The sequence below is a fragment of the Malaclemys terrapin genome, chromosome 3 (assembly GCF_027887155.1).
Source record: "Malaclemys terrapin pileata isolate rMalTer1 chromosome 3, rMalTer1.hap1, whole genome shotgun sequence".
NCBI lineage: Eukaryota > Metazoa > Chordata > Testudines > Emydidae > Malaclemys > Malaclemys terrapin.
Genome location: NC_071507.1, coordinates 151746186 through 151759593, shown reverse-complemented (window position 1 = coordinate 151759593; position 13408 = coordinate 151746186). Strand labels below are relative to the sequence as shown.

At 42.1% G+C, this 13408-nt stretch overlaps 1 protein-coding gene across 1 annotated transcript in view; it reads left to right on the top strand.

The window, feature by feature from the left end:
- Window positions 1–2155: 2155 nt before the first annotated feature.
- Window positions 2156–13408, top strand: part of KCNQ5 (potassium voltage-gated channel subfamily Q member 5) — a 510233-nt gene continuing 498980 nt past the window's right edge. The window contains exon 1 of the mRNA XM_054024141.1: window positions 2156–2797. Coding sequence (XP_053880116.1) covers window positions 2436–2797 — 362 coding nt within the window. The 5' untranslated portion in view covers window positions 2156–2435. The remainder of the gene's footprint in view (window positions 2798–13408) is intronic.

Below are 13408 nucleotides of genomic sequence, written 5' to 3'. Positions count from 1 at the left end.
GGAAACACATTTGAAAATTAGCCCTAAACAATTAGACTCGAGAGAGACTGCTTTCAGGAGACGCTTGATTAAACATTTCTTAATTTAGGAACGAGATTTACAGGCGAATGCATGCATTTATTTTTGTTAGCATTTTTCTTAATACAGTGTTAACAGAACAGTCCCACAACTGCAGCAAATCAACACAACTATCGCAATTAATATTCAGTGATATGGACAAAGTGCCATCAAAGCACTAAAAGAAGGTTATGGAGATTAAGGATTTGAACAGGTTTGAGAATTAACTAAACCCTAAAGGAGTAGAACCACTGTAAATCAGAGGCGGCTTCGATTAGACTGGAAGTAGGCAGAAAGCCCTGTGCCCATTCTTAAGGCACGTGTCACGGTGCCCTTTTTGGAACTATTTATTTTCAAAACAGCCTGTGTGTATCGAGGGCGGGTGGCGAACAGTTGACTTTAGGAAATGGATACGATGAGTTTTAGCTGCAGTATGCAAAGCAGCAGCAGCTCCGGTTAAGAGGAAGTGAGTAATGTCTTCTGGTTTACTACAGTAGCAATACATGTGCTGCTTTACAAAGAGACAGAGAGGCAAGCGGTACGCTGGGGCTCTTGCAAATCAACACTGATCTAGCGTGTAGCCAAGATAACAAGCCCTGCCCTCTCTCAGCGTGCGGATTCCCCGCTTCTTTATCCTTGGGCGAGTTGTGACAGCCGGTGTGAGGTGACCGCCTGTCCTGAGCGACTCTCCCCGCCGGCCGGTGTGTTTAATAGCGTGGGTGGCGGTGGAGTTCTGGGGGGAGTCACGTGGGGCTCTTGCTGAGCGCACATTGCTTCAGCCCTTCACTAGAGCGCGTGTGTCTGTCTGGGCGAGAGACGCTCCAGCAAGGGACAGCTAAGGAGGGAGCCGCGGGCGCTGGAGCCTAGAGCATAGCTAATAAATAATCAGATAAATCCAGCCTGCGCAGCTCCCGGCGTAGCCGCCTGCCCCTGTGTGGGTGTGTGTGTGCGCGCGCCTCAGAGGAGAGGGACTCGGGCTAGAGCGGGGTAGCTGCGGGTGTGGTTTTCTGCACACTCACCTTGATACCCTGGGAGAGACCAGGAGCCAAACACCCACCCTCAGCAAGGGGAGCTTTATTTTCTTCCGTTCAGCTCGGACATCAAGCGCCGCCCATCAATACCTTCGCTTGCTGACTGACCATCCTTTCTTTTGGGGGTGCGAATCCTTGGCACTTGCTGGGAGTTTACAAGCACGAGAGCGAGAAGGACTTTCTTTCCCTTTGGATTTAATCTCTTTCCTAGTTGTTAATGCCCAGCGCCCCAATCAACGAGGAACCGCCAGTGCAGTTTATTGGAGTCTGCAACGTGGGGGATTATTTGAGACTTCAAATCTGATACATATTTCTGTTTGTACAGATGTTTGCTGTATAAATCGTGCAACGATATACGATTGGGCGGAGGAGGGCAATCTGAAAACCAGTTGGGTACCTACAAAGGGAGGCTGCTCCAGCTGACAGATCTCTCCTCCATATTCTCACAGGAGTTGCTGCTAGTGAGACTTCAGCTGTTTTATTACTTTCGGGACTTAAATGGACATTTCCCGACAGTACATATAATCTCCAGGAGCTGCGTGTAATCAGCTGTTTACTGTTTTCATCACTATTGTCACTGGGCATGTTGTTTACCACTGAAAAGTGGTCACACTTTGGAGCAATTTTTCAAGGGATGTACAATTACTTGCTGACTTTCTCATGCATTTGGAATTAGAGCAACAGCTTGTTTGGTCGACTGAGATGCCCGTGACAGCAAAATGTACTGGCCAAGCCAAGGGCAGGAGTCTTCTATGTTAATTTCCCCCCTAAAGCTGTCCTGGCTTTATTTTTTTCCTCACTTCCCTACATCCCAATAACTAAGAGAGCTTCTCCCACGGTGCATTTCCACTTTACTTCTTGATCCCCTTTTCGCCGGCTCGCTCGCTAACATGTGGAGTTATCTGGGCTGCTGAGAGCCCATATTATTTCAAAGTTCTTTTTTAAAAAAGAAGGCTGAAGGGGCAGAGGAAACCATTCCTGCATTTTACGGGAAGGTGCGGGCACCACCAGGCTTGGGGAGCTGCTCAGGAGTCCTGCCTTTTGCCTTGGGACCCAAGGGGCGAGTCGGGGTGTTTTGGGGACCGCTGGGCTCCTTTCCTGCCAGAAGCTCAGCAGAAAGGACCCTGCTCGCACAAAGTGGCCCACACGGCTCCCCCTTTCCCGCTCCGCTTTGTTTCCCTCCGCCCGGGGAATCGTTTGGACACTGTGCCCCTTTCTCTCTTCTGCCTTCTCCCCTGCTCCGCAGGCCGCTTCCCTCCCGCCCCCGGGGAAGCTGATCGCACGGCGGCTGCCCGCGCCCTGTTCCGGTGCTGCTCTTGCCCCGCTTTCAGCGCCCGTGGTGATGCCATGCCCCGCAAGCACAGCGGAGGAGACGAGGGCAGCTCCGCCGGGCTCTGGATGAAGAGCAGCCGCGCGGGCAGCGGCATGAAGGATGTGGAGTCCGGCCGCAGCAGGGTGCTCATGAACTCGGCCCCCAGAGGGGACGGCTTGCTCCTGCTGGGCACCGGCAGCGCCATCGGCCGCGGCGGCTCGCGGGAGACCCGGCGGGGGAAGCAAGGGGGAGCCCGGATGAGTCTGCTGGGGAAGCCGCTGTCGTACAACAGCAGCCAGAGCTGCCGGAGGAACGTCAAGTACCGGAGGCTGCAAAACTATCTGTACAACGTACTGGAGAGACCCCGCAGCTGGGCATTCATCTACCACGCGTTCGTGTGAGTACTGCCCCCCGCCCCTGCCGCAGCCCGCCCGCCCGCGGGGATGGAGCCCGCCCGGCGCGCCAGCCCGCACCTGTCCCCGGGAGCCAGACGCCGGCTCGGCCCGGCAGGGGGTGTGGGGTGAGGCGCGGAGCAGCAAGGAGGCATGAACTGTGGCACGGCCCCGCCCCGGCTCCTTAAGTTGGGCATCTCCCAAGAGCGCAAGGAAAGCCGGCTGTGGTTCGCCCGCAGCGTTTCTCCTGGGGTGGGAGGCAAAGGGGGGGGGGTGGGAGTCCAGGTGGAGAGCGGGGCTTGTTAGCCGGTGACAGCCCCCAGTGGCGGGCGGGAGAGAGGGAGTGACGCTCCCCAAAAACCCGCCAAAAAGTGACTCAGAAACGTCAGCGTTTGGGGTGGTCTGTGCACGCTGTAGCCCCCACCACTCCGCGTAAACGCGGTGACAGCAGCCGGCGAAGGGAGTCACTGCCATGGGAGATAGGGGCTCTGCCAGCCGGCTGTGCCGTGGGAAGCGCTCGGCCCTCTGGGAAAGGCCCACGTGTTGGCTGTCACTTCTGCAAGGGACCGCGCTGCGGCAGGGCTGCCTGGGCCAGCCCTATGCTCTTTGCACTCGAACGGTTGGCCCCGGCAGCCAGCAGGCATGCAAAGGCTGGTCTGGGCTCGCTCGTGGCGTGGTGGGAAGGTGGGAAAAGAGAGGCAGCCTAGACCTGACCATGAAGCGGAAAACGTCCAACGAGGAATTCATTGGGAAGCAAATGTTTACTTTTCCCTTCGGGCCTTTAAAACCTTTCCCTGGTTAAAGGGTTTTACTACTGTTTTCCCACCGCGTCCATTCACTCGCTCGTGTAGCCAGGCTTTTATTGCAGTTCTGTCCCGTTGGTTATTTTTAGATACTTCTGTACGTGCTTCTTCCCAGAAACTAAATAAAAAGCAGAGTTACTGGAGGGAAAGAGGGCAGTGAGTTGGTACACAGCTTTTCGACCGTTTTCAGTCTGTTCTGAAAATGTAATTCTGCAGGTGTCTGTTCGTGTTAGAGGCAGAAAGCACCGAGCATCTGTTCACAGATGCGGTTGCATCTAATGCTTGCGAATTGGAATTCTTGGCTGCAATAACTTGAAAAGGACAGTGGGGCGATTGTTAAAGGCTAGGATGCAGAGATGGTTCATGAGCTACGCATGAACCACGCTCTAGTCAGTTCTCTTTAATATTACCCCTGTACTTAAATATCCGAGTATTTGATTCTTACAAACCAGGAATGATGTAGTTTGAGAGGTTTACTCCATTTAATTATTATTACCCATTTTCTCATTTGCATCCTGCAATGCGTTGATCCCATCATTATGAATGTATTATGTATTATAAGTAATAGCTTTGATCATTATGAACTCATTTAATATTCATGCAAATTGCATCTGTATTTCCAGTTGAGTTCCATAGCACCAGTAGTTAATGGACATAGTGTTACTGTTATTTTTATTGAAATATTCAATATTTAGGATGAATTCCAAACTAATTCCTATTAGTAATGATCATGATAAATTCATTTGCGACTTCCGAGAAGTTCCTTGCTATTTCTCTTATAGTTGGGCATTATTAAGAAACCACTTAGTAAACTGTTATCTTGTTATGTAGACATAATTTATCTTGTCCCTTGAATGTTAATGTCATTTCCCTATGCATCTTGTATTAGCAAGTTACTCTTCTGTTTTGGATGTGTGCACAGTGTACATGGGTTTAGTAGAGGATGTGACTAAAATGTTTCTTGTGATTCTAGGCATTATCCTTCAAAGAGAATTCAGGTGTATCTTGAATTGGCTCCTTAAGACAGGGTGTTGCTTATGTGAGGTAGGCTTTAACACCCTACCTTAAGCAACCACTTTAAAGTATCCCCAGGGGTTTCCAAAACAAGTTCGTTCAATATTAGTCCTCTTTTATTATTCTGTTCTCTGGCAGCATCCAAATACATGTCCCTACACCAAAGATCATTCAGTCTAAAGACAGAGTTTGTAAAGAAGTCATTGCAATACACCATGTTCCTAACCCCAGAAAGCTGCAGTAAGACAGACGAAGTATGACTGATGTTAAGACCAGTCAAATAAATGTTTTTTCTTAAAATATTGTGCTTTACATTTGTAAAAGTACAGAAAATTGATCGTTGATATGATAAATGGTGTATGAGGATGGGCCACTATGTTTAATCATAGAAAACTAACATACTGCACAGTATAGAGCAGATGCAAGGTTACTATTCTTTGAACAGTAGTTCCAGTAATTTCACTGAAAAGATGATTATGTATAGTGAGCAAATGTCAGTTGTAACACTTTCAGTAATAAAGCAACTATTTGTTAAAAGCTGTCTTTGGTAACCTATGATCAAGTAATGATCACCAGCATGGGAATCCCCAAATCCTACTTTAATAGTTTTTATAGCCATATAGAATATCTTGCCAAGAACCACTGCACTGTGATTAATGAGGTGCTTCAGGGATAGATTTACTTAGTAGACCAAAATTGCTATAGACAAAAAACAACAGAAACAGGTTTGAAGTGACATTTCATTTAGTTAAAGATTGCTGTCAACTAAGTAGAAATACTTATTCCCATCTAAATAGTTCATTATGAAAATCTACTGTTGTAGACTGAACTTTCGTTATTTTTGGTCATTTATTGGGTACACTTTGCTATTTGTGTTTTAATAGGAATCTCTTACCCTAGATCATATTCTGGCATAGACAGTAATTTATCAATACTCTGAAAATCACTTAAATACTTGTTAGGACACTTCTTATTGCAGTCATCATGTAAATACCAAGAAATCATACTTTGGTACTCTTCTGTTTAATTTGAGAGCATAATGATAATTATTAAATAATATCCAAGATGAAAATAAAAATGACAGTATTAAACCTATAAAAAAATAAATTTCCAAACAGAGTGAAGTCATGACACAGCAACACTGTAAACAAGGAATATTGCCAGATGCCTTTAGAAGATTGCCTGCATAGAATGAGTGCCAATTTTAGTTTTTAATTACAAATGGCAATTTTGGCAGCTGGAAATGCCAACATAGTATCTTTTTATCTGATCAAAGCTGTGTGAAGCATCTTGGAAACACTCTTGTATTATAGAAGCACCTAGTAGTACCACTAGTTTAAGGATTTGTCAATGTTTCTATTATAACTCCCATTTTAATGAGCTTTTTATCTTGGCCATTTGAAGCTCCATTGGGTGAAAATTTGGCAAAGAGCTGATTACTTTGGAGGCAATTTTTCTGTATAAATTATTTTTATCTATTGAGATTAAAAGAATATACACAATTTAAAGAATATATACAATTCTCAGTATTTCAGATGCATCTTTTGCAACCATCTGATCAAACATAACTTAATCTTGGCAAATTTTCTACACAGATATTGTAATGTTAAAAATGACATCTTTTGGAAAAAATGTATAACAAGTTATTTGCTTGTTGAGATGCCATTTTTGAGCTTTGTTAATGCATATCTACATTACAGCAGAGTCTATTATTGCTGTTATAGTTAGGGGCTATAAATTGTTAAACCTTATTTTCAGGAGAATATAACTCTGGATGTAAATATCACTCTGATCTGCAAGATGGCATAACCTCAAATTTTCAGTTTTCTTAATTTTTAGAATTAGAAGTTTGGTAGGTTGGGGGGAGGAGTGTATTATTTATAAGTATCAGAGGGGTAGCCGTGTTAGTCTGAATCTGTAAAAAAGCAACAGAGGGTCCTGTGGCACCTTTGAGACTAACAGAAGTATTGGGAGCATAAGCTTTCGTGGGTAAGAACCTCACTTCTTCAGATGCAAGAAGTGGGTAAGAACCTCACTTCATTTCTTGCATCTGAAGAAGTGAGGTTCTTACCCACTTCTTGCATCTGAAGAAGTGAGGTTCTTACCCACGAAAGCTTATGCTCCCAATACTTCTGTTAGTCTCAAAGGTGCCACAGGACCCTCTGTTGTATTATTTATAAGTGGCATTAGCTAATCAGGAACCAGTCCTGCAGTGGAACTCTCATGGAGTTTCTCCATGCAGAAGGACTTTAGATCAGGGTTTAATCTGTAATATTGTCAAATTTTAATGGAAAAACTTTTGCCATTGTAAATAAAGGAGTAAGGGGAGCTAGCTATTGAGGAACAAGTATAGTAAGTTAAAATTTAGAAATCAATGAGTTCTGTTATTTGTGTTTCATTCCTAGAGTTTTGTAATTTTACACAGAAAGGGCACCATCCTGTGACCATCTACTGCTGGATTTAGTGTTTGTTATTGGGTAGAGACAATCACTTAAATAGGATTATAGTGGGTAATAAGGGTTTGCCAGATCAGACCCACAATTTACATGTTTCTTCACTTACAGATTACCTGTGTGCATTTTATTAGTACTTTATGACATAGAGGTCCTAGGTAAAATCTAAAACCTGTATTGTAAGTCTAGGGAAAATTGCCTTTCGAAAGGCACAATCTTCGACTTTTAATGGTTTAGGAATAGTTCAAATATGAACATTGATAAAATCAGAATGTCCAATACCAATTGTGAGTAACGAGGCTGGCCTCATAAACTCATGCTGGTAAAATCTTCATATCACACCACATAGTCATTTGTGTTTGTGCTAATATTTAACATACAAATACATTAAAAACACTCTAATTTTTTTAAAACTGTTTTCTCAGAGCCCCTAGAATGCTGATTCTTTTTTATCAGCTTGTGCAGAAATACAGTGAACTGTTGTTTGCTTGGTACACTACTGTAAGTGCTTCCAACATTATAGCTGAATATTGCTCAAAACTGTCTTCATGACATATTATTTACTTGTTTTTGTTAAGGTGATTATTGAGTACTGATTTAATGATTATCAGTGACAATAAATATAATCCAACACATGAAGTTACTGTGGAGGAGATTTTTCAAAAGCAACTAACTCCCACAAGTGCCTAAATGTCATTTGTGCCTTTTGAAAACATTCCCTATATCTATTTTTATATATGGGTTACATATCTGACTGTCTTTACCAGAAATATTTGGAAATCTCTCCATAATCTCTATGAATTTAAGAAGTGTAAGACAGAGAGTGTGTGTGTTTGTGTGTAGTTGTCTTTCTGATGAGCAGCTAGAGTTAGAGGAGGGGGGAAAGCTTTGCCCTTTGATATAATTATGGGTATGATGCAATTATTTGTGTGTATGTGTATATATATTTAACCTTGTTTAATCTGTTGAGGTGTAAATATTCTATTCCATATTAACTTGCTTGTGATATGGCAGTAGGGTTGCCAGGTGTCCGGTTTTTGACCGGAACGCCCGGTTGAAAAGGGACCCTGGTGGCTCCGGTCAGTACTGTTGACTGGGCCATTGAAAGTCTGGTTGGCGCAGGGCTGGCAGGCTCCCTACCTGGCTCTGCACAGCTCCCAGTAGTGGCGACATGTCCCTCCTGCTCCTACGCATAGGGGCGGGGGGGATCCGTGTGCTGTCCCCGCCCCAAGCGCCAGTTCTGCAGCTCCCAGTGGCCAGGAACCATGGCCACTGGGAGCTGTGGGGGCAGCACACAGAGCCACCACGGCTGCCCCTGTTCCTAGAAGTCAGAGGGATATGCTGGCCACTTCCTAGGCTGTTGCCTGAGGTAAGCGCCGACTGGAGCCTGCACCCCGAACTCCCTCCCATGCCCTAACCCCATCCCTGAGCCCCCTCCCGCACCCAAACTCCTTCCCGGAGCCTACACCCCTTACCCTAGCCCTGGGCCCTCTTCTGCACACTGAACCTCTCATTTCTGGCCAGTGGTAATTTTACCAGGAATTCTTTTCTTTCTGCTTTGTTCTCCAAACATGTTTGTTAATTGAATATTTTTCTCAAATGTCTATTGAGTAGTGATTTCTGTAGCTAATTACATTGGTTAAATGTCAAATATCATGCTACTGATATTTTAAGGAGAACTCCCCATTCTGATTATACATTGATGGCATGATATGGCCTAATATGTTTTGGAATTAGACATTATGCACTTCTCCAACTCTTTGGCTGTATCATTTCTCTGATGAACTAGTCACAAAATCTGGTAAATATTATTTTATTTCTTTCTCCCCTTCTCATTGCTATTTTACTTGTTGGAGTTCTTGTTTCCTTTTTTCTAATTTTGAAGAAAAATTAGACCTAGACCTCTAGGGAGGGACAGTGTTTGGATTAGCTGTGGTGTTGCCTTATGTTAAAGTGATACAGATATTGTTGTGTCAACAATCAGAAGTTGATGTTGGAATTGTGTCTTATCTGTACTTCAGGGTATACAATGAACTACATGTGGCAGTCCCCTGGAGCTGTGTGCAGATACAGGGCTGTGCTTGTTCCAGTCCATGTCCAGGTTCAGGGTCTGCATTTGTAAAGCAATGCAAATTTATGCAAAACTCAATTCTATTGAGACCTGAGGAGGAAAACAATGGAATCTCTATGACCTGTCATATAACTTTCAGCTAAATACAAGAAAGAGATTTTTTTCTTCTATATAACAATAAAAATGTAGAGGCATTTCAGCGTCAATCTGCCATGGATGTATTGTGCTGGGAGCAAACTATACATAAGCATGAATGCACAAACCTGGGAAAATTTGTTTTCATTACTAGGATGTATAGTGTAATTATATGTTAAATATTCATCCAACTTAAATAGTGGCGCACCAACAGTAATACCACAATAATTAAAAAGTGCCTTCATATAATTTATTACCTCTGATGGTGGAAGAGAAGGAGCAGACAACAATGCTTCATTCGCCCTCTTCCCTATGGTGTTCCATGGGCAACGTTTTTGCTGGAGAGCTACAGAATGAATTTTCAAGATGTTTTGTGATGAATGTTCTTATTATTTACACATCCAGGGAATAAATACAAGTGACTTTAACTTACCTTCATTTCAGTCTCTTTGGGCCTGATCCAGCTTAGTATGGGCCTGATCCCACATGTTATATCTTCAGCTTTATGAGCTATGTAAGCTCCATAAGGCTGCAGATGCTGGCTCCACAACAGATGACCTATCCAGGGGAAACATTGGGTTGCCACAAAAAGCAGAACTGCTCCCCACTCTGTGGGGAAAAAAAGAACAAAAAACATTCCTCAGGAAAGAGTTACTCAGAGTCCTGGACCTGAAAAACTGTGCAGATGAGCTGCATCCTGTTCGTTCCCTCACATGGGTGTGTAACCCGAAGGAATTATGAACCTTGCATGACCGCAGTAGAAAAGACAGTGTTCTGGGCCATTGTTTGGAATAGATTTTTAAAGTGAAGGTAATACCAGGAAGTACAGTATGTCTCCCATCTCCATTTACTGAGAAGTGGGTCAGGCCTCATCTTCTTCTTACTATTTTGCCATGAAGAGTCCTCTTCTCTTCCCCTCCCTCCCCCACGGTACCCTCTGTGAAAGTGTACGTTAGCATTGTGTTGCAAGAAGTCCCATCTCCATTTTCCTCTGGTCAATCCTAGGTCCATTTTTCTTAATGTGTGAATTTTGAGCCTGATGTGCCCTCTTTTTGTCTCCCTATATATGAAAGATTCTGGACTTTTAAAATGTATCTCCTACTGACTGACATCCAATCAGCCAGATAAAACCCACACCCACATGGGGTCTCTTATATCAAGAAAGTTCAATAATTCCTAAGATTCCAAATGCTGTATTTGGTAAGAAGGCTGGGTGGAATAAAAGATATGATCCATGAGAAAGGACAGCCATGAATGCCTAGTGTAGCATGGGATGCTGATTATAACTTGGAAGAAGGAGTAGATGTGGTGGCTGCATAGGCCAGAGAGATTTTGGCTCACTTATGGGACAGCATTTGTGTGACACATTTTGATTGATCAGCTCTCTAATTCTTCGTGAGCTAAAAATGATTTTTTTAATAGGATAAACATACTAGAAACTTAAATCCTCTATTTGAACAGGATTATTTAAACAAGATTATCACTATGTCCTGGTGTACCTTCAACCTAACAGGGAAAAATATGACTAGTTTATTAATATGCATGAGCATTAAATTACTGCTGCTGTTTTGGATCTGAATTAAATATTATTTTTCCAATAGTAATTCATTGTGATTTATATCTAACATTAATTAATTTTGTGGCATTTTATGTTCAATATTCAATCATTATTGCACTCAGTATTTGCTGTAATAATACTGATCATAATTAATATATTTTCTAGTATAAATAAAGAGTCGGTGAATTTTTCCACAGGAATTTCACTATAATGAGGAGATACTTTAATAATAAACTATGTAAGTAACATACCTTGTTTTTATATAAACAAACACATGGAAATTATTCTGCTTGTTTTCATTTTAAATAATGTAAGCCACCAAAGTGTCACAATAAAACTTCAAATATTAGCTCTTTGGTGCTTAATGGGTAGTATCTTGCTGTATTTTAGTGACCCCTAACTAAGCTGGGAGATGTACTAGATGCCTAAAGTTTAATCATGCCCTGATTTTACTCTGGTTCATGTTTCCATTACTGTAGGTTTGGGGCCTGATTCTGCTCTACTGAAATTAAGGGAGTTTTGCCATTAATGGGAACAGAACTGGGCCCTTCATATGTGGGTAAAAGAGCTGAGATTTAAAAAAAAAACAATATTATCTAATGGCAAACCTATACCATATAAATACAGCAGACCTAGTTTCAATATCCCATTTTTCTAAACAAGACAAACATCTCTTTTTACAATATCAAATCTTTACTTTTCAGAGGGGAAGTCTTTCCCTTGTGCAGATGATTGAAATAAGCGACAAACTGGTTCTCCATATTATTTTCTTGAGTATTAATGCTAGTATGTCCGTCTAGATAACTTATCTGATAAGAGATATAGATTGCCTACGGGGTTACCACCACAGTTCAGTTAAGAAAGCAAATTCAGCACCTAAGCCAGACTTCCTGCAACAATTGCAAAATGATCATAAAGCAGTCTCCTAGCTGAGGTCAGAACAAACTTCTTAACTCCCTTAAATGGTAGTCCAAAGGTTCTCGCACAGATTAGCTGTATGGTCAAGCAGTTTTTTCAACTTTCTGATAAGAGGTTGACTGTTTGCTGGTGCTAACTGCCTGAGTACAGTATGGCTAACATTTTCTAACTTGGTGCCTAAGTTAGCACCTAAATTCATATTTGGATACCCCTAGTAGGCCCTTATTCAGGAAAACGCTTAAGCATATCTGTAAGTGCTTTCTTGAATAAGGATGGACTTCAACATGTTGTCTAAATGCTTTTCTAAATGAGGACGTGATTTTCAGAAGTGCTGAGCACCTGCAGCTTCTTTTGAAGTTAGTTGTTGTGATTTTACACACTCTTTACAATGCTTTATAAAGAATAATTACAAGACAGTTAGCCTTTTTTCAAAGCTCGTATACAGTAGAAATTTACAAATGAATCACGCTCTTCATCCCATTAGAAAGAAGAAGGGCAGTTCTGTACCTGCCCACCTTTTCAATTCAGGCAGGATTCTCCTGTTTTCTATGTCATCCAACGTCTGCCTGATCAAGCACACATCATCTTGTGATACCCAGTTTAAAATGTAAAGACATGAAAATTTGGATTTCAAGGCTTTCATTGACTTTTAATGACTTTATTGTAACCATACTTGATATCATATTGTATCAAGACGTCTGTGTTGATTCTCAGGTATGATGAAAGCAAGAGGGAAAAATACTTTCCTGGTTCAAGAAAATGAAAAAGTTGGCAGTTATACGGTTCAGATCTCAAACTAGTGTACTATGGGTTAGATAAGATAGTTTGGTAAGTGCCCTTCCTAGGTCAGATAGATTTGGACTGGTAGTTCTGACTAAGTTCTTCTAGTACCTTAATTTTAATTTTTTGTTATTTTTTTTTTAAAGTCATGGATCACTGTGGAATCTGAGCACCACTAAGGAGAAGTAAATGCACAAATATCTCTTCCCGCCCTACCAGAAAAAAAAAGCTTAAAATTTTTGTTTGGATTTTTTTCTTAAATATCTGATGTGTGAGGATGCTGATATGTTTCAGAAAGTTATTGTGGGAGAGCTAAGATGCAGAGTTGGGTTTTGCATTCACTTCTGTAAGTGGTGAGGGTAGTGTACATTCTTATTTCACTTGGGAATGAGTTCCACAGTCTTGCTATGTCTCTTGTGTGAGATCTGTCCCTGAGGGTATAAGTCTTTCCTTATTAGTCAGCAGCTTCATTTTCCAAATGGAACAAATTGTCATGTGATGTCATCACTGACGGGAGGTGAGCTTTCAGGTAGCTAGAGCCAATACTATACGTGGCTGATGGCTTTGAAAATTGGTGCAACAACTTCAAACTGGATTTTGTGTTCATTGAGGAACCTATGTAGGCTGCAGTGAATTGAGATGATGCATTTTCTGTAACTTAAGTTGTTGAACAGATGAGCTGATACATCCTTTTTATGATGCATCCACTGAATATGGAACATTATTTCATTGTTGGATAATCCTTAAAGAAAAACCCTCAATTTGAAAATCACATGTCCATCTGAAAATGGTGTACCTATTATTGATATTACTTGTTTTTTTTTAGCTTGTGTTCTTTGCATAAGAACAGCACTTTGTGTATAATCAGTTTCACTGTTGTATTG